This window comes from Hyperolius riggenbachi, chromosome 1, assembly GCF_040937935.1.
Source record: "Hyperolius riggenbachi isolate aHypRig1 chromosome 1, aHypRig1.pri, whole genome shotgun sequence".
Lineage (NCBI taxonomy): Eukaryota > Metazoa > Chordata > Amphibia > Anura > Hyperoliidae > Hyperolius > Hyperolius riggenbachi.
The window spans coordinates 201428905-201455749 of record NC_090646.1 but is presented as its reverse complement, the minus strand read 5'-3'; the positions used below and the strand labels follow the sequence as shown (position 1 = coordinate 201455749).

General features: G+C 42.2%; 1 protein-coding gene across 1 annotated transcript in view; it reads right to left on the bottom strand.

The window, feature by feature from the left end:
* SLC7A11 (solute carrier family 7 member 11) overlaps positions 1-26845 on the bottom strand; it is a 414966-nt gene that overhangs the window by 37131 nt on the left and 350990 nt on the right. The window contains exons 10-11 of the mRNA XM_068279755.1: positions 24731-24880; positions 20034-20211 (exon numbers count right to left, since the gene is read on the bottom strand). Of these exons, the coding sequence (XP_068135856.1) occupies positions 20034-20211; positions 24731-24880 (328 nt within the window). The remainder of the gene's footprint in view (positions 1-20033; positions 20212-24730; positions 24881-26845) is intronic.

Below are 26845 nucleotides of genomic sequence, written 5' to 3'. Positions count from 1 at the left end.
ATCCAATCACAAGCAGCCCTGCACATTCCACACATTCTAGCCTTAGCCTGACAGACACGACAGAGGAAAGGAGATAAGATTTATTACAGAGACAGTGCAATTAGGAAAGGCTGCAGTAAGCCAGAGCACACTAGAACAGGCATAGGAACTTATAGGATAGAACTAAGGCTGAAAAATTTGTTACAGAGTCTCTTCAAGAGGACCTGAAAATAATAAGTGGGATTGCTTATTAATTTACAAACTATTCAGGCAGTGTTTTGTTTGCCCATTGCATAATCTTTCCTCCCCCTAATTTACATTATGAAATTTATCACAGGTGGCAACATCTGTTAGGTGATCTCTGTGGAATACAAAGGGGGCAAAAGAGGCACCCAGGGTATGATAAAACGGCATTAAAACAGCTAAAATGAAAAAAAATGAGGTGGCTCACCTCAAGGATGGCAAACTTGAATGGTGAGCAACAAACTTTAATATGCACTTGGCAACGCATTTCATGGGTCTCAGCCCACTTCCTCAGGCCGAATAAAGTGCCAGAGAGATCAAAGTCAGAGCAAAGGCGCCTCTGCTCTGGCTTTGATCTCTCTGGCACTTTATTCAGCATGAAGAAGTAAGCTGAGACCATTTTTTTTCATTTTAGCGGTTTTTAACATAGTTTTATCATACCCTGGATGCCTCTCCCCCTCCCCCTTTGTGTTACCTACCGTCTCTCGGGAGGGGTATTCTATTTGGTCAGGTGGTTGGTACCACCCCACAACCATACAACCTTTTGCACTGAGAGAGCGACCGCATGTAGTTTGATTGGACACCCGAGGGGAGTCGGGTTTGTGCATCTTCACCCGCCTACAGCGGTTGGTTGCCCCCCTGAAACCTCCCTTAGAGAGTACCTCTGCCTACTCTACTTCAATTGTCCATTGTTGTGACTTACTTTCTGCATTATTGGGTCTCCAATTGTCTCTGTGTTTTTTGTTTTCTTCCAGGGTTTTTTCTGTTCACCCTACCCACCCGTATCTCTGCAGAATGTTTCGGTTACTCAGTACAAAATATACCTGGTCTTCCAAAATACTCTGGGGGGAAGAATTCCGCATTGCTAATTAGCCTAGGCTGTGACATCACTGGGAGGGCAGGGCCGCATCCAATATAAGGCAAAATATACCGTAGATATAAGAAGTGTTTCTGATGCTAAAACTAAGAAAAATAATAAAAGTGTGTATCCTGAATAATTTACTGCATTCTACTATACTGTATGTTACTACAGTGCCTCTTTAATGATGTTTAGTGCATCAACCCCAGTTGTCTAAACTCTAGCTGTAGGTAAAATAATTCCCTTTGAAATCACTGTGTTTTAAAGCCTGTCTTCAGGGGCCCTTTTTTTCCTAAACACCTTCATTATCAATATTTATTTTTTATGTTTCAGGTGTAAAAAAAATTGCAATAGAAAAATATGGAATCAATGGTGCAGAAATCAACAGATGCTGCAGACATCCACCTTGTTATTCATTTCCTCCTCCCAGTCCCACATTAAGGCCTCTTTCAGAAGAACATAACCACAAGTGTGTCAGCGGATGACAGCAAGTGTCCTGCATATAAACAGGAGTAGCTGACCAACAGTTAAAGGACCACTATCATGAAAAAAGTAGGCAGTTAAAATCTGACAAAATTGACAGGTTTTGGGTCAGTCCATCTCCTCATGGGGGATTCTCAGCATTTCTTGAGCAGCAGTTGCAAAGTCTAACTGACAAAATAGTGTGCAAGGGAGTAGGGAGGCTGGCTGGTATCTTATTATTTGGAAGTCAAACTGCTGTTCAGAAAATGCTGTTGAAAAGAAAACAAAGAAAACCCTGAGAATCCACCATGAGGAGATGGACTAGCCCAAAACCTATCGTTTCTGTCAGCTTTTTAACTACCTACTTTTTTGTGATAGTGGTCCTTTAAGTGCACTGCTATCAGCTATTCGTGTAAAAGTGCCCTAAGGAGAGAACCTATTAAAGAGGCCTTCACTACAAAGATCCCTTGAAGGGGCGGTCAATAAGGCAGTTGGTGACTGGTACTTAAATGGTTAATACTACTAAGGCAGATATGTAACTATAGTACTTTGTACCAGTATATAAGGCATACACCTTGCCATGTGACACTTCAATATCAATAACATCAACGCTTATCACACGGTTTTATGATACATAAAAATCTTAAGCATAAAAGCTTTTTTCAAGGTAATATGGTAATATAGAAACCAGAATGACACTTATATTGTATGCAACGCTTGGAGAAAGCAACATGATAGTGTATCATGGTGAGAGCCTAGCTTCTTTCTATCTATATGCCAAGTCACAGCGCTCATATATAACATATAACTATGTTGCTATGCTACTTTACCACAGGCCAAAGTTATGTTCCAAACCAAGGCTTTTACAGTTCTACTATAGTGAGAATCTGATAGGAAAATATATGTGTTTTTTAATTGGGCAGCCAATAACGTGCAGAGGGCAATAATCCATGACAACCCATTCGAAAAAGTCATCTTGACTGATTCAGACTCAAGCAATGTAAATTATAATTGGCTGCCATGGGCTATTGAACATTAGACTTTATAGGAAAATTATTTCTATGACAATGATGACCGTATTAATAAAATATTTCCATTAGGTAAACATGTTGGGTAGACATGTATATACTGTAAGGACTCAGGATCAATATAATCTATGCTCCCTATTTTATGCCATAATTATTCATATATATATATATATATATATATATATATATATATATATATATATATATATATGTATATATATATATATATATATATATATATATTAAAAAAGGTGATGAACACATGTTCTCCATAACGAATAAACCATGATCATATGTTTTATTGACTTCATTTCTGACTTTCACAGCTTTTTGTTTATAAAGCCTGAAGAAATTAAAATCTAATATTTATGCTCCAGCACACTCACATGTGCAGCATTCCCCTGCGTCCAATAAGTGTGCTGATAAAATCTCCTTTTCCTTGCTATAAATAAAAGGCGGAATTCGCAGCAGTCTCCTCCATCACTGAGAATGAGTTAAAATATATTGGTGGGAATATTTTAAGTGGGATCACTTAGTAGGATGTAAACCGTATTAGTTTACATGTCTTGGACAGCTGGTCAACTCATTTAAGGATTACTGCATGTATTGGATAGCTTGCTTTGCATTGCAAATGTGACACTTTCCCCGTTACCCTGTAATTATGCCGCAGATAACAAATGAGACCTCTTTGGTCATACGTACGGCTTTGTGTATTGATTTAGAAGATTCATGCCTATTTGTAAATGAACCTAATATGTGTTTCCCGCACAACCATTTAAATATTTCCTTATTAAGCCTCGGATAAGAAAGTCTTACAGGGGATTTTACTTTATAATCCAGTCACTAAAATAAACTGAATGCAAGGTTATGCCACTGACCTTTCCACTGTAAAGAAAAAAATATAATATATATGTAAACAGTAGCTTCACTAAGACTAAGCTAACACTTTATTTACTAAAACAGTCTCTTATAAACACATATTAGATTGAACTGGGATATGCATCTGATCTGGTAAATCCAATGAGTTGATGGTAGTATTGTTGTAATTTGGGAGATTGCATCCGGACACCCAAATTCTCCTGCTCACTATACTTCAGCACCAGGAGCAGTGGACAGAGTCACGCGGAGTTCACTTACTTGCGATTCATGCACCACTTCATGTGACACCGATGCTATATCCTTCTAGCTTTAAGGAGGAAGCATTCAAGCCAGTTGCAGCGTCATGAACCACAAGTGAACTCCTCATGATGCTGTCCACTGCTTCAGGTGCTGAAGTGTGGTGAATGAGAGAATTCAGGTTTCCAAATTCCAAATTCAATTTCACAAATTTGAACACCTGTACCTATACAAATTAACTCCCTGAATTGTCGCCTGAAGAATCATTTCCCAATCCCCAATGGGCCACAATTCCCACATGTGTGTAATTAGCTTAACAGAGCTGAGTTGTCAATGTTTAAAACCTGTCCCCAGGCTTTTTTTGTTCAAACATTAGGATAAAAGTTATTTTAACTGCTTAATGTATATCATTAGTATATCTACGTCCCTGCAGACTTCATCTCAGCACCAGGGGCGTAGATATACATATCTCTGCTCCGACTGTCATTGTGCGCAGTCCCTGCTCACTCGTGCCCGCAATCCCACCCTCCTTAACGTCGTCGTCCATTAGTAGAGGCATCAGTAAATGGGAGCGCAATCAATGAGATGCCGCAGTCATTGTAAAAAACACAAAGTAATATATACACGCATTGCTTCTTGTTAGCGTACTACTATTACGCTCAGGAAAGTAATGAGTGAGGACATCTTGTGGACAAACAGTGAAATTACACTTAAATACATTTATTTTAATAAAAAGACATACACATACTTTTAAAATAATCTCTTTACCTCCCAATAGTTACCCAAATAAAACTTTTGCATAAAAAAAATTACAATTTAAAAAAAATATAAATAGTTACCTTAGGGACTAAACTTTTTTTTGTTTGTTTGTCAAGGAGGCAAATTACTGTTATTTTTCAAAATATAGGCTTTTAATTAGTGATGGATGCAAAACTTTATTTCCAAATAAAATATTGGCGCCATACATTGTACTAGCAAAATTATGAAGGGGGGGGGGGGGTTGCTCATCCCTAAAAACATGCTGCAATTGACTGGTTAATCGCTCAGGCATGCACCACCTCTATTAGGCTGAAAATGCATGCCTTATATCCAAAACAAATGCTAAATTTATTATACTATGGAGGAACTTTGGCTTCCACTACAGTTTGCATGCAAAGTATAATATACTGGACTGTGCCACGGTGAGGCAGACCTCCAGGCAAGTGGCCTAACCTAAATTAACCCTCCTGGCGGTTTATTAAAATCCGCCAGGGGGCAGCACAGCCGTTTTTTTCTTTTTTTATATCATGTAGCGAGACAAGGTCTCGCTACATGATAGCCGCTGCTCAGCGGCATCCCCCCAGCCCCTCCGATCACCTCCGGTGATCGGAGATCAGGAGATCCCATTCAAAGAACGGGATCTCCTGGAGGGCGGGATGACGTCACCGACGTCCTCGAAGTCGTGACGTCAAAGGAGACTCCGATCCACCCCTCAGCGCTGCCTGCCACTGATTGGCCAGGCAGCGCACGGGGTCTGGGGGGGGGGGGGGCGGCTGCGTCGCGACGGATAGCGGCAGATCGGCAGCGATCGTATTGCACACACAGCTAGCAAAGTGCTAGCTGCGTGTAGCAAAAAAAAAATTATCCAAATTGTCCCAGGAGCGGTGCCTCCCGGCGGCATAGCCTGAGCTCAGCTCGGGCTTACCGCCAGGAAGGTTAAAAACAACATATGTTTGTATAACCTTGAGAGCAGCTAAGCAAAAATGTGTAACTTACATTTTAATAGACAACGAGGAGAGGGCCAGCACATACCACAAAGGCTGCATCTGAAATGACCAACAGCTCACATGTGCAGCACCTCTAATAGGCTATCTGCACATTTTGCATTAAATTCAGAGGCAAATCACATGCATAACTACTTACCATGCAAATGGAAAACTCAGGAATACGGGCTGGGAGCAGCTAAGCTAACCTGGTAGTTACATACTAGCAAAATTATGAAAAGGGGGTGGTGCACATCCCTAAAAACCTGCTGCAATTGGCTGGTTAAAGCGCAAGCACCACCTCTATTAGGCTGAAAATGCATGCCCTGCATTCAAAATAAATGCTTTCAGCCTAATAGAGGTGGTGCATGCCTGAGCGAATAACCAGTCACTTGCAGCATGTTTTTAGGGATGCGCAACCCCCCCCCCCCTTTTCATAATTTTGCTAGTATGTAACTACCAGGTTAGCTGCTCTCAGCCTGTATTCCTGAGTTTCCCGTTTGCATGGTAAGTAGTTATGCATATGATTTGCATATGAATTGAATGCAAAATGTGCAGAAAGCTTATTAGAGGTGCTGCACATGTAAGCTGTTGGTCATTTCAGATGCAGCCTTTGTGGTATGCGCTGGCCCTCTCCTCGCTATACAGTGTACTAGGAAAATATTTTAAGCGTTGCATTAACCGGGACAAATAGGCAAATACAATTTGTGGGTATTATCCATAGTAGAATGTTTTATTTAAAGTAATGATTTTTTTTCTTATTATTCCAAATAAAATGTATTTAGAATAAAAATAATTCTTAGCATAATTTACCACCCAAAGAAAGCCTAATTAGTGGCGAAAAAAAAACAAGATATAGATCATTTTGTTGTGATGAGTAGTGATAAAGGAATTGGTGAATGAATGGAAGAAGCGCTGAAAGGTGAAAATTGCTCTGGTGCTCAAGAGGAAAAACTTCTCAGTGATGAAGGGGTTAAAGACCTCTTCAAACAGTGGCCTGCTGTCAGTATTGTTTTCCAAAAGGACATCAAAAATTAACCATGTGGCTTGTTAAAAACTGCAAAATAAACTCAAGAAGAAATCTGTAGAAAGAGAAAAGGGAATTGTGTCTTTGGACCAGAGTCAGACACCATTCAGGACAGCTTTGTTAGGTATTTTGATCTTAGAAAAAAAAAAAAAAACCTGCCAAGATCACAGTAAGAGCTCTTTTCAGAGTGTGGAGTCAGAGAATTTCAAATGTCTGTTGGTGACAGGTTTACTTTAAGTATTGCAGACAATTTGAATACACAAAAGCATTTGAAGTGACAATTGTTTAGAAAATGTACTGTGCGATATGTATAATAATATATAATGGACATAGGACCCTGCTTGTAGAAGGTAGCAATTTTATTGCTATTTGCTATTGCTATTTTTGATAAATATGTAAGAGTACCCTGTCAAATGGAGGAGCACACAGGGAAGGCTCAATGACTAAAGAATGCCATATAATTCTGTCCTTATGTATGCCTGATGAAGAAATATTTAAAGAGTAACTCCATGCAGAGGGATTTTTGCCTTGACCTGGGACCTACAGTTATCATATACACAATAGCAGGTTAAGAAAAAAATAGCATGGAACATATTTTGCGGTACTGAAAAAGAGCTGTTACATCCTTGTTGGTTGTTATGCTCGAGCGGGATAGCACCATGGGATTATCAAGAAAACAGGAAGAGCATAAAGAAGAACAAGGGTTTCTTGGCCTGCAACAACTTATATAAAACATAACAAAAAACATAACAAAAAAAAAAACATAACATTTATCCCAGCTCAAAAAAAAAACCATCCAGACAGATGAAAATTCAGACCAAAGTGCGTGGCCACTGAACGCTGGTGGTGGCTGCACGGAGCCAACGTCACTTCCAGCAACCACACACTTCCATCTGCCTCTGCACTAGCGTAGGAGCAGGGGTTGCAGCAGTCACACTGGCGACCGGGCCCGATATCTTGTAGGGCCTGTACCGGCCCCTGCTCTCCTCATTCTCCTCTGTCCCCAGGCCCTGCGTGACAGCCGCTTAGCTCCGCCCCAAATCACGGGTAGCTCCAAGCCTCACAGGATCGTTCCTGTGAGTTGCTTGATTCGCTCCCCAAGCCCTGCCCCTGCAAATCCCATTGGCTGGCACGGCAAGAACAGAGAGCATGAGAGAGGATGGAGATATGCCAGGAGCTCCCTTCCCCCAGGCAAAGCGGGAGGTTTGAGAGGTGAGTCTCCCTCTTTATTTCCCTGTCACTGTTTATCAGCCATTGCTGTATCCAGAGCCCGCAACAGGGCTCACTCACTCCTCGCTCACCTTTCTCCACAAGACCCCTAGTAAGTTCCCTGTCCTTCTATCCACTCCCCAGAATTCTCACTAGCCCCCCCTCAACCTTTCTCTTCCCAGACTTCTAATAACCTCCCTCACTCCCCCCTCAATATTCTTCATCTTCTCCTCCCAGACTCCTCATAACCCTTTTAATATTCTTCGCCCTCCCTTCCCCAGACTCCTGATTACCCCTTCTCTGTCCTCACTCCCCCCTCAATATATCTCACCATCCCTTTCCCAGACCCCTAATAACTGCTTTCCCTTCTTACTCACCCCCCCCCCAACATCTAATAACCCCCTTGCCTCTCCTCACTTCCCCCTCAATATTCTTCACTGTCCCCCAGCCCCCTAATAGCCCCCCTCTCTCTCCTTACCCCCCCCCCCCCTCAATATTCCTCACCTTCCCTTTCCCAGACCCCTAATAATCCCTCTCTTTCTTTTCACTGCCCCTCAATATTCCTCACCCTCCCTACCCCAGACCCAGTGCTACCGGTGTCACATAGTACACACGCCTGTTTCCAGAAGACACTGGCCTGCAGTGACCGCTATATTGGCCTGCAGTTGACCGCTGTATTGCTGTCTACTTTCACATCACTTGAAAGAATACATAGGGCACTGGCAGAGAAAGTATGGGGGGGCATGTCCAAATTCTGCTTCGGGGCCCTGAGGTCTGTAGCTACGCCACTGCACCTCTGTTTGGGACATAATGGTAGTTTGATCTGATTGATTTTACATTGATGAAACATGCTAATCTGATATGGACTTTTGAGGAGGTACAGAGGCTACTCTTGGCATATGACCAATTTTTCCATAATGTACTAACTGATAAAATGATGTGTTTTTAACCAGTTGTTACAGATACACTACTGTAATTCTTATTGCCTCTGAAGAAGTGGCCCTTTTGAAGTCAGAGATACAGGGGTCAGGCTTTTGATATTTATACATCTTTCATGACAACCTTGATATTTTAAAGATTCAAAAAATGTTCACATGTCTGGATACTATTTATTGAGCTGCAATAAAAGTGAAGTTTTGTATAAATCGTTACAAGCCATTAAACCCTTGTTTTTCTTTATGCTCTGTTTTCTTGTCTTGATTGTGTCTTATATGGGGTGGCCTAATATCCATATATATGATACCCTACTGTACTGTGTTACCTGTGGGAAAAATACTATGCTGGTCACTAACACACCTCAGCTACTGTGCTGCCCATAATTATTCATACCCCTGGCAAATTTTGACTTAAAGTTACTTTTACTCAAGCAGCAAGTATTTTTTTGATGGGAAATGACATAGGTGTCTCCCAAAACATAATAAGATTGGGAATGTAGCTACCAAGAAAGAGCACATTACTTGACACTAAGATTCTGCTCCCTGGAGATCAATTGATTAAAGTACTCCTGAACTGAGGTTGGGATTAAAAGATCAAAGTTCAGCCCCCTTGTGGTCCTTGTTCTACACTGCCATAATATTTGCCTAAAAGGATGGGTGGAGAGGAAGTGTCAATTCCCTTCATTTCAGTCTGTCCCAAGGAATGCCCCTTTCACTCCTCGTTTATTGTTCCGACATTATGTAACGGCACAGTGCACAGGAGAGCTGCACCATGTGTGGGCTTGGGGAGAGCTCTGAGCCTCGGAACGATAGCACCTCCATGTGCCCAACTTAACTCTCGTTGCTGCAAATCATGGCTCTTTGGCCGGAGGATTATGGCATAGGCACCAACGCGCGGGGGGGGGGGGGAATTCAGGGTTTGGGGATAGGGTACAGCTTAGGCACCACCAGGGGTGAATGGTTAAGGGTTAGGCAAAACTAGGTGGGTTAAGGGCTAGGCATAGGTAGAAGGACGACTCTGTGTTAGGCATCGGCAGAGAGAGTAAAGGTTACCAATATTTCAATATGGGAATTCAGTAGTAATATCGGTAATTTTACCTGGTGCCTTGTTTTCATGTATACATATACTAAATCAGCTTTATATAGGTGGATTCATATCTTTTTTAACCACTGTAGTTTATTTCTTATTTCCTTATTCTTATTTCCCATTTCCTGAAGTATAAATATATACAGTGTTGTCCATAATTATTCATACCCCTGGGAAATTTTGACTTAAAGTTACTTTTATTCAACTAGCAAATACTGTTTTGACGGGAAATGACATAGGTGTCTCCCAAAAGATAATAAGACAATTTACAAGAGGCATTATTGTGGAAAAAAAATTCTAAGTTTAATTTTACATTTGAGCAAAAATGTGTCCAGTCCAAAATTATTCATACCCTTCTCAATAATCAATAAAAAAGCCTTTATTGGCTATTACAGCAGTCAAACACTTCCTATAATTGCAGACCAGTATAAGGTAGCCCCCCTCCCCTGTATGGGTAAGCAGATGTGCCTCCATTGTTAGGCAGCCCTCCCTACCCCAGTTAGAGAGCCAGATGTACCCCCAGTTTTAGGTAGTACCCACCCTTACATGCAGATTCATTAGCATAACACTGTAGAAGTGTTGGAGAACTTACTCACCTCTCGGTGCCAGTATCTCATCAGCTATGTTGCAATGTCTCCTTTTTATGACTCCCTCTAGTGGAAACTCTCATTACATGTGCCACTGAAGGGAGTCATAGTTTCCTCTCTATAGTTCTTCTGTTGAACTATATAGAGGGGATACTGCAACATGACTGAAGACATCTCAGCAGCAGGAGAGGTTGGTGGCTTCTCAACACTTCTACAGTGCTCTGCTCTTGACTCTGCAATGGCAAGGGAGGCGGCACAGGCACTCTCAGGATTCTCCTCCCAGAGGCTAGTGCCTCCCGAGCCTCTGCCACAGCCCGGCCTGTGTACAAGGCTTACGTTACAGAGATATCCAGTGGAATATGAGACATTCGCCATAACTCTGGAGGACTTTTTACAATATAACATACAGTACAACTCCATTCCTACAAAGGTGTGAATGTTATATTAAAGATAAAAATTAACAAAATGCAAAAATTTGCAAAAATCATGAAAACTGTTTAATTAATGAAAATAGTAAAGCAACAACATGGTAAGCTTCAAAACTGAGAAAGTTTATTGTCTTCTGAAAATATATGCCCAATTTGAATTGTTGGCAACATGTTGCATAACCTCTTCTTTTAACAACACTTAACAAATGTTTTGAACTGAGGAGACCAAATTGCTGTAGTTCTAAAATCGAAATTTTTTTTTTTTCTATTCTTATCCGACATACAATTTTAGCCGGCAAACAGACAGGGGTTTGCTTTGTTGTAGTTCTTTTTTCATAATGCGTAAAATGCTTTCAACAAGTGAGAGGTCTGTATTGCAGGCGGGCTGGCAACTTTTTCTTTGGAGCTATCCTATTGTAATATGCGTGGGATGCAGGCTGATATTGTGTTGCTAAATTAAAAAAAATAAAATAAAAATAACCATCCCTGAGAAAGATGTTTTGATGCCAGCATAAGTTGGTCCAATACCAGTACATATTGTTCAGCATTAGTGGTACCTTGGCAGGTGTGCAAGCTATTCATGATGAAGTGCACTTATGCACCACCATATTATCAGAAACACTGTATTTTGATTCCTGAACAGACAATAAGCCAGATGATCCTGTTTAGCCCCGAGGACACGGCAGCAGTGGTTTACAAAAATAATTTCAAGTATTGATTCATAAGACCACAGGACAGTTTTCCTCTTTAGCTCAATCCACCTTAAATGACCTTGGGCCCAGAGAAGACTCATGTTTATACGGTATATGGTTTCTTCTCTGCATGGTAGACTTTTAAATTCCGTTTATTGATACACCAACAAGCTACTGTATGTTCACAGAAAATGGTTTTTGGAAGTGTTCCTGAATTCCTGCAGTGATTTCCAGTACAGAATCGGATCTGTTTTTAATGCAGGGCTGCCTGAAGATCATGGTCATCCAATACTTACTCTTAATTTTGTCCTTCGCATACTGAGATTTTCCCTGATTTCACAGAATTTTTAATGATAGTATATACTTGTAACGATCGGTGTAACACAGAGAGGGTCTGATTATTGGTGATCTGCAGTATCACCAAAAATACAGATATATACCCGATTATTGATGATGCAGTATCACCGATAATCAGATATATTACTAACCTCTGGACACCTGAGTAATATGAGTGACAACCCTGATAAAAAAACAATCTAAAATGGCAAATGTGTCCCACCTGGCCGATACTGACCATCTCCTAAATTCAGCAGCATAATCTTCAACCGGACTCTTGCCTTGACGTAAAAGTTTGAGCTTCCGCTCAGAAGTCGAGGAAATGTCTGGATCGTCGTAAATTATAGCCATAGCTTAAAAAAATTCCTCTACAGAGGTTAGGGCCTGGTGACTGATGGGAAGGCTATATGCCCAGGTCTGAGAATCGCCAGATAACAAGGTTTTAATAAAGGTAACCCTTTGGGCCATAGTTCCTGAAGAATTAGGTCTTAACTCAAAGTATGATAACACTCTACTTCTAAAATTTCGGAAGTCAGATCTGTGACCAGAAAATCTTTCAGGTACAGGCATACGTATGTCTGTGCTAGGAGGAGATCGCACATCCTTCACAGCCATCTGGAGGGTTTGTATAGATCCAGACAAAGCATCCATTAACGTCTGGTGGCTGCCCAGCACAATATTGATGTTTTCCACCGAAGTGGTAAGTGTGCCCAGACGGCTGGTGAGTGCGTCCATTTGCATTTGGTCTGCCGTTCTGTAACGATCGGTGTAACACAGAGAGGGTCTGATTATTGGTGATCTGCAGTATCACCAAAAATACAGATATATACCCGATTATTGATGATCTGCAGTATCATCGATAATCAGATATATTACTAACCTCTGGACACCTGAGTAATATGAGTGTTTGGTGCAACAGTAATACTTTGAAAACCAATATCTGGAGGACAGGTACAAAGGCAGTAAGGAATACTGCACTAGGGAATGAGTACCTTTCAGCAGCCTGAGAATCTCCCGCAGGGAGGAGTCAGACTGGGAGAGGAAAGGACCAGAGCGTGAGTGACACCAATAGGGGGATGTCACTGACTGATCTGTGAACTATCTCTAAACTGAGGAGATAGTTCTCAAGGTCGGGCAAGCCAGGTTGGCAACACACGGACATACAAGGTACAAAGACAGGAGGCTGATTCGGTAATCCTAAGGCACACAGGGTTTGGCAACAGAGTATCAGATATAGCGAAGTACCGAATCAGTGAACAGAAGAGTGGTCAGGAAAGCAGTAAGTCATAACAGATAATAAACAATGCCTAGTCTTGGGTGTGAGCTCCGTGATCATCAACACCCTGGAACTAGTCTGACATATAACAGAATGGTAACACAAGTCCCTAATCTTGGGTGTGAGGTCCTTGATCATCAACACCCTGGAACTAGTCTGAAGTATAACAGAATGATAACACAAGTCCCTAATCTTGGGTGTGAGGTCCTTGATCATCAACACCCTGGAACTAGTCTGAAGGATAACAGAATGATAACACAAGTCCCTAATCTTGGGTGTGAGGTCCTTGATCATCAACACCCTGGAACTAGTCTGAAGTATAACAGAATGATAACACAAGTCCCTAATCTTGGGTGTGAGGTCCTTGATCATCAACACCCTGGAACTAGTCTGAAGTATAACAGAATGGTAACACAGATTCTGACAAAAAGGTCTGAGTGCTTCCACGTAGTGATCGCAACGGCAGACAACCAGCGAATGACCAGCACCCGGTATATATAGCACAGCGCTCTCCAGCGCCTCCCCTAAGTGCTGGACCAATGGGAACTGGCTGAATCGTCAGCTGACCGGCTTGGTCAGCTGACTCCCTTCTGGCTGTCATAAAAGTTCTGCCTCTCAGCGCGCGCGCGCGTCCTTCTGAACCTGTGTGGACTAGCGGTCCCAGCCACACCAGACATGTGTTGCGTACCACCCGCCGCGCCGCTATCAGGACGCGGAACCAGCCGCAGCGCTATCAGGGCATGCGGTGGTTTCTCCGTGTTCAGCCATACTGGCAGATGTAGGCCTACACGTGCAAACCGCCGCGTTGGATGCGGAATCAGCCGCCTTGTTCTGAGCACACGCGGCGGCTTTTCCGCGTTTTCTCACAATACTATAGAAAACATAAAGAAATCCCCTTATTCCCAGCAATTTTTACATTGAGGAATTCTATAACTAAGCTATTACATTATTTGCCCCTAAGGTGATAAATAAAGTGGTTATACCCTTTCAATCTTTACTACTGAGAAACTCGGTTTCTCTGGGATGCTCTTTTTATACCCAATCATGTTACTGACCTGTCCCTATCATGGGCAATTAGCAAACCTGAGAGCAAGGCATTTTTACTGGCGTCAGCCAATGAGGAAGAGTCACCCACACTGTTGTCCAGTGGAGTGCATTTCCACCCAATAGCGATTGGCTCTGGCAATATAGTCAATCACTTCCTGGTTAGTGATAGCACCGGAGAATGTACAATAAATGTCTCATATGCCTCCATCTCCTGGCAACACTGGTAGAAGCATGCCTGTGGGCACCTGTGGGAGCTCTGGAGATACTATGCACACTCTGCAAGGAGCAGCCCCGCCATTTATGGTGGCTCCCAGGAAGTGTCTGACTCACCACTGTAATGAGGAGGAGGTAGGAAGGAACGTGACATCTGTTTAGTCTACACAATGCTATTAGCTTGAATGGGAGGATTTTAGACTCCCGTCAGGGTTGTGCTTTTTTTTGTACATCTGAGGGTTGCAGCCTGCGACATTTCCTGGCTTTGCTCTGGCTACACTTTGATTGGTTAGTTCTTTGGAGGTCTTCGATTATTGCTTGATGGGAGGCTTTTGCCCATAAGGTCTGTTTTTGTATTTTAAAATTAGCGCCTCCTGGCTGTTTGCCTTCTGGATCCTATTGGTTTGGCACAGCAGCACTGCTGTTTTGTGATTGGTGGCTCTTTGGATCTTACGTGTATAGATTGGAAGCAGTCTTTGTAGAGCTTTGTAGAGCTCATATGGCTAAGTAAGCTTTAAAAAAAAGGGCGTCCCTAATGAAATATCACGGTGCTCTTACCATGTTTATATTATGCACAATTGGATAAATGGAACGCTAAACTTTGAAGCTTATGCAAGTCGGTGCTGAATCAGTTCTTTTGTAGATATTAGTGTGAATGGGTGCCTTCAATGCAACTTAAGCCTGGCACACACCTTCAATTTTAATTGGCCAATGATTGGCCAATTTTACCACCACTATATAGTATTAAAGTCAGCAGATTTGGAATACTATGAACAGATTTTGTGGGTAAATTATCGTACTACATGGAGGTGGAAAAATCGGTCAGTGATTGGCCAATCAAAATTCAAGGTGTGTACCAGGCTTTAGCTCAACGATTAGAATTTCAAGTGCATTGCTGAGAGGGGCAGAGCGCTGCATCTTGCAATGCAAGCAGCACGAATGAGTCCTCTGATAAAGGTATTATATGAGTCAGTCTAGGAAATGACGGGGTGTAGAGTATGTACTATAATTGTAGATGAGTTGTATCAGGAAAGAAAGAATAGGAAAAACTTGTATGTATTGAAACTATTTTGAATATAAATGAGCAGTTTAATGAGAGAGTAAAATCCATGAGCAATCCAATTTCTGAAATGTTTCATGGTTTCTAAGATTAATGCCTATTGTTCTGAACACGTTATTGTGACAATAGCAAGGCAGCTTGGGAAGAAACACTGTTGCTGCACTGCATATGTGATGTAATTGTCGGTATCATTTTCACTAAAACAGGTACAGAAAGTTCCTTGGTATTAGGATGTCTTTTTACCTAATGATCTCACCAGATCTGTCATATATAGCTGATTTGAGCTTTAACTGCACTGTTCTTGGCTTGTACCCTAAGAACACAATGTTTTAAAGGCAAGTTTCTTTTTTTCTCATTCAAGAGCAATCCCCTGGCTTATGTGAAACTGTATATTGAAAAATAATTTTGATGCTGAGCAGAGGCGATTTTGACAGTATATGAGAGAGGAATACCTTTATAACTGCTGGACTGCAATGTGCAGTGTGCATGACTTAGGCTGTAGACCCACTATGAGCGCTTTATGAGAGCTTCTCTGACCCTTATCGCTTTCTGAGTGTTTAAAACTTTCCCATTGACTTCCATTAAAATCGCAGTAAAATTGCCACAATTGCCATTTCTCAAAAAATTGTGATTGTGGCTATTTTACCACGATTTCAATGGAAGTAAAAGAGAGAGTTTAAAAAAAATACTCAGAATGCGCTGAGGGTCAGAAAGGCTCTCAGAAAGTGCTCACAGTGTTCTACAGCCTTAGTGAAGTCATAATACATCATGTAGTACAGTGGACTTCTAAAGGATGAGTGTTTTGCTGTTTGAAATCTCAACAGCCTCTCCTATTGGATTTACAGCCCATGTTTCACTTATATATTAAAGTGTGCATGTAAGAAACGTATGGTATGTAGATGACTCCACTGTTGAAGGACTCTTGAGGCAAAATCATAAATTTATTTTTACTTACCTGTGGCTTCTTCCAACACCTAGAAGTAACTTGATGCCCTTGTTCCCAGTTCCAGTCCTCTCCAGAGTCCCACTGGCAGCATGCACCTGATGGGTCAGCGCCTTCTGCGCATGCGTGGGCGTGGGCCAACATCACCAGGCATGTTCATGCATGGGTGCTCGTACGTGCCTGCGCATGCAGAGAAGCTCTGAACCATCAGGGGTCGGCAATCGGTACAGGCAACCAGTGGGACCCTGGAGAGGACTGGAGCTGCGGAGAGAGACCCACATGACTTCTAGTGACTGGAAGAAGCCCCAAGTAAGTAAAAATAAATGTATGATTTTGCCCTGTGAACCCTTTATAGCTTAAGCTAAGTATTCACGCCAGAGGGATCAGGGATTGGGGATCTCCGCTTAACGATCTTTCCCCGATCCATCTGGCCAAATTGACAAGAATTGTTGTGTCATTGTAAACAAACAGTGATGGTTTGCACAGTCACAGTAAAAACCCTGAAAGTCTATGAGTAGTGGAGCGATCCTCCACAATTTAATCCAGCACAGTGGTCCTCCAAATAGGAATGATCACTGCGGGTGGAATGCGTTGTGAAACATTGTTTCACGCATTTCCGTTAAACAATTCTGTGTGATATTGTGAGAAACATTGTTAGTTGGGAAAAATCATCCCAAAATGTAGTGGGTATGGGCCTTTATTTATTTTTTTCACTGAAAATATTTCCTCACCCTGATATAGCAATAGCATGGTGAATGAAACCCAACTACCACAGCAGTCAGTTGGGTAGCTCTATTGAGCCATGACTGCTGAACCCTCATATCTGCATTCTTCTCGGTGAGTCCTGTTCTCTTGTGAGAAGAAAAGTTGTATGTTGTTTGAACAGGGGCGTAGCAATAGGCGGTGCAGACGTAACGACTGCATCTGGGCCCTTGGGCCAGAGGGGCCCCAAAGGGTCCACCCTCTACCACAGTATTAGCTCTCTATTGGTCCTGTGCTGGTAATAATCACTTCTATAGATGCTTTGAATAGTAGTAATCCTTAACACACTGTTCCCCATCCCCTACTTGCATCTCTGACACTGTGGTTGTCCTTGGCAGGTTTTGGTACGCCATATCAATTGTTATGTATAGAGTGCTTGGAGGAGGGGCAATGTAGAATTTCACCAGGGCTCATATCTACTTAGCTACGCCACTGTGTTTGAAATCACGTGAGTGTGACAACATGGCTCTGCAAATGGGTGGGATCAGAATTGTGTTTAAAACTGCTTTAATTGATTACACTCATAGTAGGACTTCACTGCAGCTTTCCTGTTGTTCCATGAGAGTTAGAGAACAGTTATCATGGAACTAAAATAGCAAATAAGCTTTCATTATATACTCCTGATAGAGGATTTAACACTAGATTCATGTTTATGGGTCAGCCAGGAGGTGCAATTCAAGCAACATATACTGTACTAGGCATTGGGAGCAATAGTATCCACAAGCTTGTGAGTGACACACGGTGCAATTACTGTCCAGTAAAAAACTTCAGCATGTAGCATACAAGGATGGTTGCCGCCCACTCAGATGCACATGCAGAGATACCGTAGCCGACTGCAAGCACCCTACGCATAAACAGGAGCAGCTACAAAGTACCTAAGCGACCCGATTTCAGCCATTTGTCTGAAAGAACCCTTGTTTTACTAAGCTTGCCATTAAATCACTATTAGCAGTCTCTCAACTTGCATCACTTCTTTGATTGCATTTGTTGTCTAGGAAGTGCTCACGTTCATACCCGGCATGTGATGCTGCAGATTGACAGCCCTTGTTTAATGCACAACAGCAGTTGCAGTCGGACCCATACAAATGAAGATGAATGTATTGCATCTTGGGCCCGCCAAAAGCATTTTTCTTTAAAAAACAAAGTACTTTAGCCATGCCATGCATTCTAATGCCAGTAGAGCATATTATTTTCAATTGGCATTCACGCATGTGCACATGTGTAATGTGTAAAATTACCAGCAATTAGTAACAAGGAAGCAAGCCAAATCCATGTGAACAAGCATGACAATTAAAGGACAAAAAACAAAAAACTGTTAAATGAGGTTAGTGCTGCACACGTGCAATGAAACACATGTATATATTTTCAAGCTTAGGAATAAAAATCTTTGAGGCTGAGAGCACACTAGGCAGTGCAGAAAACCATGCATTTTGGTGTGTTGTTGTTTGTGTTTGTGATTGCATTTTGCATTGTCATTTTAATGCATTATTCATGCATTTTTTGTGCATTTTGCATTTTTATTAATTTTACGAATCAATGGAGTAAAATACAGTAACATATTTGAAAACAAAACAGTATCAAAAATGCATGTAAAAACGCATTCCTCTCCATCTCCATTGAAATACATTATGTGCATTTTACATTTTTTTTTTTCGAAGCAAGTTGTGTATTTTCAAAAAGCACAATGTAAAATGCATATACTGTATACTGTATGCGTTTTTACATGCAGCCCATAGACTTTCACTAGCGGCACAAATGCTATTGTTTTCCACAACACTTTTGTTTCTGCTTAGCGTGTTCCTAGCCTCAAGCTGAGACATCTTTGATTTTAATTTAGGAAGCATTTTCTTATGACTGGAATAATCACAGGAATAATCTGGCTGGAAAGCTAGTACCAGGTTTGTTTAAATTTACACTTTGTGTAAGAAAAGACACAGAACATTTATATGTTATATTGTGCTTTTCTCCTGGCGGACTCAAAGCGCCAGAGCTGCCGCTACTACGACGATCTCTAAGGCAGTAGCAGTGTTAGGGAGTCTCTTCACTGAATAGGCGCTGGCTTACTGTTCAGGAACTGTGCCGAGATTCGCCACTGTCAGAGGCAGAGCCCTTAACCAGTACACTTTCCAGCCACTGAGTATATTTTCCTTTGTAATAGAATGGCAAATGGGCTAAAACTTTTAAGGCTTTTACTGCTGCCTGGGCTACAACCAGAAGATTTGCCCCTAGGTTTCCTGTCCTAAAGACTTAATGTGAAGTTAGAAGATATCTTCCTCACTTTCAGGGCCCTTTTCCACAGGCGGCTGAACTGTTCACCCAGTGAGCAGTTACCAGGCAGCAGCGAGCAGTTACCAGGCAGCAGCAAGCAGTTGCCAGGCAGCAGCAAGTAGTTGTGAGAATTCGACAGTCTTTTCACTGCCTATCAACTGCCCGTGGAAAAGGGCCCTCTGACATGCTATCAGTTCTCAACAGAGATAAAAAATAGAAAAGATAAGGTGCCCAAACATCAAGTGATATATGGGCAGATCGACCAAGAGACAGATCACTCTCTGATCAAATCTGATCAGAGAGAGATCTGTTGCCTGCCCATACATCACCTGACCGATTCCAGATAGATTTCAGCAAATTGAATTTGGCCTAGCGTCGCTGCCTGGCCACCCCTAGGTATAAAAATTTCCCACCGTAGCCCGTGTTCCCTAAAAATCTCACCTGTCTGCTGACATGATTCCTAGTCTCCTTCTCCATCACCACCATTTCCGATTTTACCGCAAGTGCCTATACCATGTGATACCAGGCTGGAACATGTGAACTGTACTCAGTGTCTTTAATGCACAGCAAAGCAAGGGCTAAGCTGATAGCAACCAATCATAAAACAAGGTGAACCATGAGCTTTTGTCCAGCTAATGTAAAACCCAGTGTGTGTGTGCCTGCTTGCGTTAAGCAGCATGGTTTTGAAACTAACTGAAGGTTTTTATCTAGGAAGAATATGCATTGTACCATACCTGAAAATCTTCGAAACCACTTTGGCTTGTTATCCCAGATGATGAAGAGGTAGTAAGCAGGGATGCCTGTCAGCGAAATTGCAAAACCAATCCCGGTGTTTATAGGGTCAGAGTACAAGGACAGAGTAACCATAAATAGACAAGTGAGGGAAAACAATACCGGGATAAAAATGGGGACCTGAAATGAGGGATAATCACATTAAACAAATGTAATACCTTGTATTAAGGTAGCAAAATGATCAGATAAATGAGATGAAACATGTAGCAAATGTTATAATGCATTCATGTGTTTCTTCAGTGGAACATGATAAAGCTGAAGTAATGGCTCCTAATTTCCATCAGCAAGGAGATTTGTTTGTCCTAATATATTGATCTTCCATTAATGTGTCAAAGAATAGCCTCAGACAGTCTGGGATTGATTTACTAGGGCTGTGGAGCTGTGGAGGACACTGGAGAGCATAAATCGTCCAGCAAACCTGGACTGGATATTTTAAGCATTCTCTGTTATACAGCAAACATCTTTCACTCTCACCTGGATCATATTATAATGTAGCAAGGATTGCTAAAAATTTAGTGAACTAGGAAAAGTTCACAGAGTGGCTAAAATGTCTAGTTTCCAAGTGGCTGAGAGTCAAACAACCGTCATCAACCCACCCCCTGCACATGTAAAGAGCTGAGAGTGATCACATGGGCTGTGGCTTTTTCCAGCTGCAAAGTGTGCTTTCGCTGTTTGGCTTCGTTTTACATTTTAAACCATTGCATGCAGCATGTGACAGACAGGGAGGACTCTGTTGAATGTTTTGCAAAGGCCTGTATCATTTTAGTGGGCATTTGAGAGGAGTGGCACATACAGGAAATGGAAGAAGCTTGTGACAAATTGGACCTATGGCCACTTTTTAAAAGAAACCTAAACTGAGAAGGATATGGATTTTTCCTTTTAAAATAATAGCAGGTGCCTGACTCTCCTGCTGATCCTGTGTCTCTAATACTTTTAGCCCCAGCCCCTCAACAAGCATGCAGATCAAGTGCTCTTACTGGAGTCAGACTGGATTAGCTGCATGCTTGTTTCAGGTGTGCGATTCAGCTACTACTGCAGCCAACGAGATCAGCAGGACTGCCAGGCAACTGGTATTGTTTAAAAGGAAACATCTATATCCCTCTCAGTTAAGGTTCCCTTTAAACATTCAATACCTATTCAAGAATAGGACTGACAGGCTGGAAACGCACTTGTTTTTTCACAGCAGCTATTGTAAATATTTTTTGTAATTGCACACACACACACACACACACACACACACACACGCACGCACGCACGCACGCACACACACACACACCATACATCATACATATCAATAAAATGGTAGGACATTACAGTATGACTATGGTAGAATTAGATTGTGAGCCCCTCTAAAGGCAGTCCGTGACATGACTATGTACTCTGTAAAGTGCTGCAGAAGATGGCAGTGCTATATAAATACATGGGGCCTGATTCACAAAGCGGTGCTAACAGTTAGCATGCTGGTGAAAAGCCCTTTATCACGCCTAAACTCAGTTTAGGCATGATAAGTTTAGGTGTGATAAGTTTAGGTGTGATAAGTTTAGGCATGATAAGTTTAGGTGTGATAAGTTTAGGCATGATAAGTTTAGGTGTGATAAGTTTAGGCGTGATAAGTTTAAGCACCAACGGGGTTAGCACCGCAGTGCACAACTGGTCAAAGTTTTGCGCTAGCAAAGTCTGGTGCACTTCACATAGAGTTTAATGGCGCTGCTTTGCGTGCGGGACTTTGCGCGCAATCTAAACTTATCTAAACTTATCATGCCTAAACTGGCTTTTCACCAGCGTGGTGCAATGGTTATCACGCCTAAAGTCTCTAACTGGGTTAGCACTGCTTTGTGAATCAAGCCCATTGTATTGTAGTAGTTAAAATGAGCTAATTTATATATTTTGATTTTTTTTAGGGGGGGGGGGGGGGGAGATAGTGAAACAGGGTTGGAAGGTAGAGAAGGAAAGTGAAAGGTAGTATGCCTGTAGACATTCTGGTGTCTTAACTTCTGCCTGTCCTGAAACACTACACAGGCCCTGGTCTGAGAGGGATACATTCACACTGAAGCGGTTGCAATTTTGATTAATCGCAGATGCACTGTATGCAGCGTTTTGATGGCGATTACTCTGGTATTCTCATTCTACTGAACAGGAATCACAAGCGCAAATCACGCTAAATCGTAAGATTTTGCCCGCAAATCACGATCGTGGAGCCGAGCGTGATCGCGGGCAAAGCGACAAGTGTGAACTGGTCTTTAGTATTCATACAGGGATACAACTGCACAGCCTACTCCAGAGAGTGGGAGATACAGAGTGCCTGCTCTTCATCCCTCTACCCCTATAATCTGATATGACTCAGATGAAGGTTACAAACTCCTGATTCCTGATACCAAACTTTTCTTTCAGAAAATCCAGTTCAGGTTTCCTGGATTACTTATGTTCTCCAAGGATAGTAAATCAGTGTCTCCATTTTTGTTTGATTACAGCCAATCACAGGTCTCCTCTCTGCATCCAAGACAAGACACAGAACATTTATATTGAGCTTTTCTCCAGGGGTACTAAAAGCGCCAAAGCTGCAACCACCAGGGCGTGCTCTATAGGCAGTAGCAGTGTTAGGGAGTCTAGCCTAAGGACTGTTTACTGAATAGGTGCTGGCTTACTAAACAGGAAGTGCCGATATTTGTCTCTGTCAGAGGCAGGAGATTCGAACCCAGGTCTTCTGTGTCAGAGGAAGAACCCTTACCCAGTACACTATCCAGCCACTGCTGTCTAGTGTAGTGACTAGTTACTGTTGAGCATCCCAGACAGATAAGCATCCATCTGAAAATGGCGCCTGTGAATAATGGCGCACAGTGTTGCCGCTAATCCGTTTGCCGCTTATCGCTATTTAACGTTAAAGCCTTATTGTTATTTAGCGTTAAAGCCTTATTGTTATTTAGCGTTAAAGCCTTATTGTTATTTAGCGTTAACACACAGAACCCTCTCTGTACCTATCCCTAACCCCTAAACCCCCCGGTGGTGCCTAACCCTAACCACCCTCTGGTGGTGCCTAACCCTAACCCCCCCTGGTGGTGCCTAACCCTAACCACCCCTCTGGTGGTGCCTAACCCTAACCCCCCCTGGTGGTGCCTAACCCTAACCACCCCCCTGGTGGTGCCTAACCCTAACCACCCCCCTGGTGGTGCCTAAGCCTAACCACCCCCCTGGTGGTGCCTAAGCCTAACCACCCCCAGTGGTGCCTAACCCTAACCACCCCCCTGGTGGTGCCTAACCCTAACCACCCCCCTGGTGGTGCCTAACCCTAACCACCCCCCTGGTGGTGCCTAACCCTAACCACCCCCCTGGTGGTGCCTAACCCTAACCACCCCCCTGGTGGTGCCTAACCCTAACCACCCCCCTGGTGGTGCCTAACCCTAACCACCCCCCTGGTGGTGCCTAACCCTAACCACCCCCCTGGTGGTGCCTAACCCTAACCACCCCCCTGGTGGTGCCTAACCCTAACCACCCCCCTGGTGGTGCCTAACCCTAACCTTGACAGTGTTACATTAAATCCATTCATCATTTTGCAGTTAAATAACTTCTGCAGTTTGGCTTATGTAGGGCGCTATTGATAAATAACGTTAGTGTGTGCCACTATTGATAAATAACGTTAGTGTGTGCCACTATTGATAAATAACGTTAGTGTGTGCCACTATTGATAAATAACGTTAGTGTGTGCCGTTTTTCTTCTTTTTTCCCTGGGCGCCATTATTATGCAGTACTAACGATAAATAGCGATAAGCGTATCTTTTTAATGCGGCGCCATTTCTATGCATAGGCTCTGTGCGCCATTATTCACTGATCCCGACAGATAATGCCTTGATCATCAAACATAGTGTACTCATGAATGGCTGCCATAGCTGTCTTGCTTGAATATACACTCCGTATTTCACAACAAAACTGATTGGTATGAATGTGGCACATAGTTAGAAAAATGTGGATACACACTACAAGGATTATTTGCCAAATCTTAAAACCTTCTTACGGGCAGATCACAGGCTGTTAACAAGGATGAAAATCACAAAGCTAACGAGCGTAGAAACTACAAAAAAAGAATGCACAGCAAAAGCGAGTTTGAAGCTAAAACTATATAGCATAATTCAAAATAATTCTAGCATAAATAAGCATGGTTTCTAGTAAACCAGCTTGGCATGCTTTTGAAATATTAGCTGAGGGTATCATCATTCAAACACAGGTTTTGAACCACTGACGTACTGCGACTAAAGCTTGGATGAGAATATGCTAATATGGTAGTTTCAACCATCTTGTGCTGGAACATTTTATGGCCCGCTAAGGCAATAAATCATTAAAAAAATATAAAATATTCATAAATAGGAGCTGTTTCTTCCTACTTACAAAGAACAGAAACATTCAGATACTCTTTCTAAATCCGAGTTGTGTAAGAGGCAAATGACATGCATGCTAATGTTGCAGCAAAAAAAAAACATCCGGGCCTTCTCGGTACAGTGGTTAGCCATGTTGTCCACTACAATAACACACACAATAAACTATATATTAGCTGGTGATACACAATCTCCCTCAATCTCCCGTGACAGCCAGGAGTTCAGCATAGCATATCAAGATTAATGTCAGACAAAGACAGAGGTGAGTCTACCTTGAAAGGGCGATGCATCTCCGGTCGCTTGTAGCGCAGATAAATGAGTCCAGCAACAGCTAGGCCAATAAAGAAAATGCGAGCGAAGCTCAGGAAATTCAGAAGGCTGTAGAGATCCCCAGTGAACAGCATGATCATTGTTACCGGATACTGCAAGAAAGAAGATAAAGATTTTTCTATAGTGGGGAATCAGTGTATAACAAAATACAGTGGAAATAGAAGAAAAAATGTGGAAGGTGAAACTGAACTTGAGAATTCCAGCTTATATTTTTTCTTGTGGTCATTTGAAGTCAATATCTCAACATTTAGAATTTAAAGCAAAGCTTCAGTGAAAGGGACATGGAAACTCCTGATATCTTTATTTCCAAAAATGAGGATAGTCTGGATTCAGGAAACATTTTTAGCTGCTAGCAAGCAAAGAACAGTACTTAAAAGGAATCTGAAGTGAAAATAAACTTATGACATAATTAATTGTATGTATAGTACAGCTAAGAAATAGAACATTAATAGCAAAGAATATAGTCTTATATTGTCTCCAATACAGGAGGAGTTAAGAAACTTCAGTTGTTATCTATGTAAAGGAGCCTCTCTGAGCTCTCCAACCCAACTACAGTGCTGATTTCTGAAACACTTGTACATCAAAGAAACAATGAGAGACAACTTCTGATAAGGTTTTACTGCAGGGAAGTTCAAGGTCATTAGCTCTGCTCTGTTTCATAGTTTACAATACAGACTGTGCTTTCTAAACTGTAAATATATATTTGTTGCTATTAATGTTCTTTTAATTATCTGTACTACACATAGAATTAATTATGTCATAAAAAAAAAAAATCCGCTTCAGTGTCACTTTGAAGTTACTTTAGCCAAAGCTACCTAGCCATGGTATTATTTAGTTATTTTTCATGTGCTAGGTTAGATACAAAAGTATTTTATGTAAGATTATACAATATCTTCTGTGAGAAACACATGATAAAGGTTAAAGAGGAACAAGACTGTAAATATATAATGGTAAGAGAGCCCTTAACACTAAAGCTTTGTGTTAGAGCTGCCAGGATAGGGGGATATCAGCAGCAATCATTTTTCCATACTTCCGTAATCATCAGAGGTGTGAAACTCCCCTCCCCTCCATCAGCAAGACCACTGCAGCAATTGTATCTAGTATTCTGAAGCTCTGGCCATCCTCACCTACAGTGCTGCAGCCCACACCCAGCTTGGCAGCAGCCTATTAGGCCATGGTTGCCAAGCTGGGGGTGGGCTGAAGTTACACAGGTATGAATATCCACAGCTTTGGAATAGAGATGGCTCAAACCTCCGATTTTAGGTTTGCGAACCTCCGCAAACATTTGTGAACTTGCGAACTTTCGCAAGCTGCAATAGACTTCAATGGGGAGGCAAACTGAAAACTAGAAACATTTATGCTGGCCACAAAAGTGATGGAAAAGATGTTTCAAGGAGTCTAACATCTGAGTTTTTGCATGGATGAGTGGGATAGACGCCAAAAGTCCCGGGGAAAAATCTGGATTTGATGCAAAGCAGGGTTTTAAGGGCAGAAATCCCATTGCATGCTAAATTGGAGGCCTAAAGTGCTTTAAAACATCTTGCATGTGTATACATCAATCAGGGAGTGTAATTAGAGTACTGCTTCACACTGACACACCAAACTCACTGTGTAACACACCGCAAACAGCTGTTTGTGTTGTGACGGCCGTGCTGGACTGGTGCGCACCATGGCGAGAGTGCAGGCGATAGCGGTTTTCAAGCCCATATGGTCGCCAGGCTGAGGTAGCTCAATGACAGAACAACAGTGATTGTCCAGCTGATCAAATTTGGTCTGTCCACAATGAAGCAACGTCCATATTATTTTTGGTGTGCCACTCTCCGAGACACTCATATAGCCGGCGGTCATTGCTCATTGTGATACGCAAGCAAAGTAACGGAGGGGAATTGACACATGGTCATGCCTTTTGTTTTGTTGTTGCAGCTGCAGTGCAGCCAGAAAAATTAGGCAGGCATGTACACGCACCAAAAAAATGATTATAGCGGCCGCTGCTAGCAGTGGCCTTAAAAATTCAGGAATCCGCCTGGAGTCCTGGTGGACTCTGTTGGTGGTGGCGG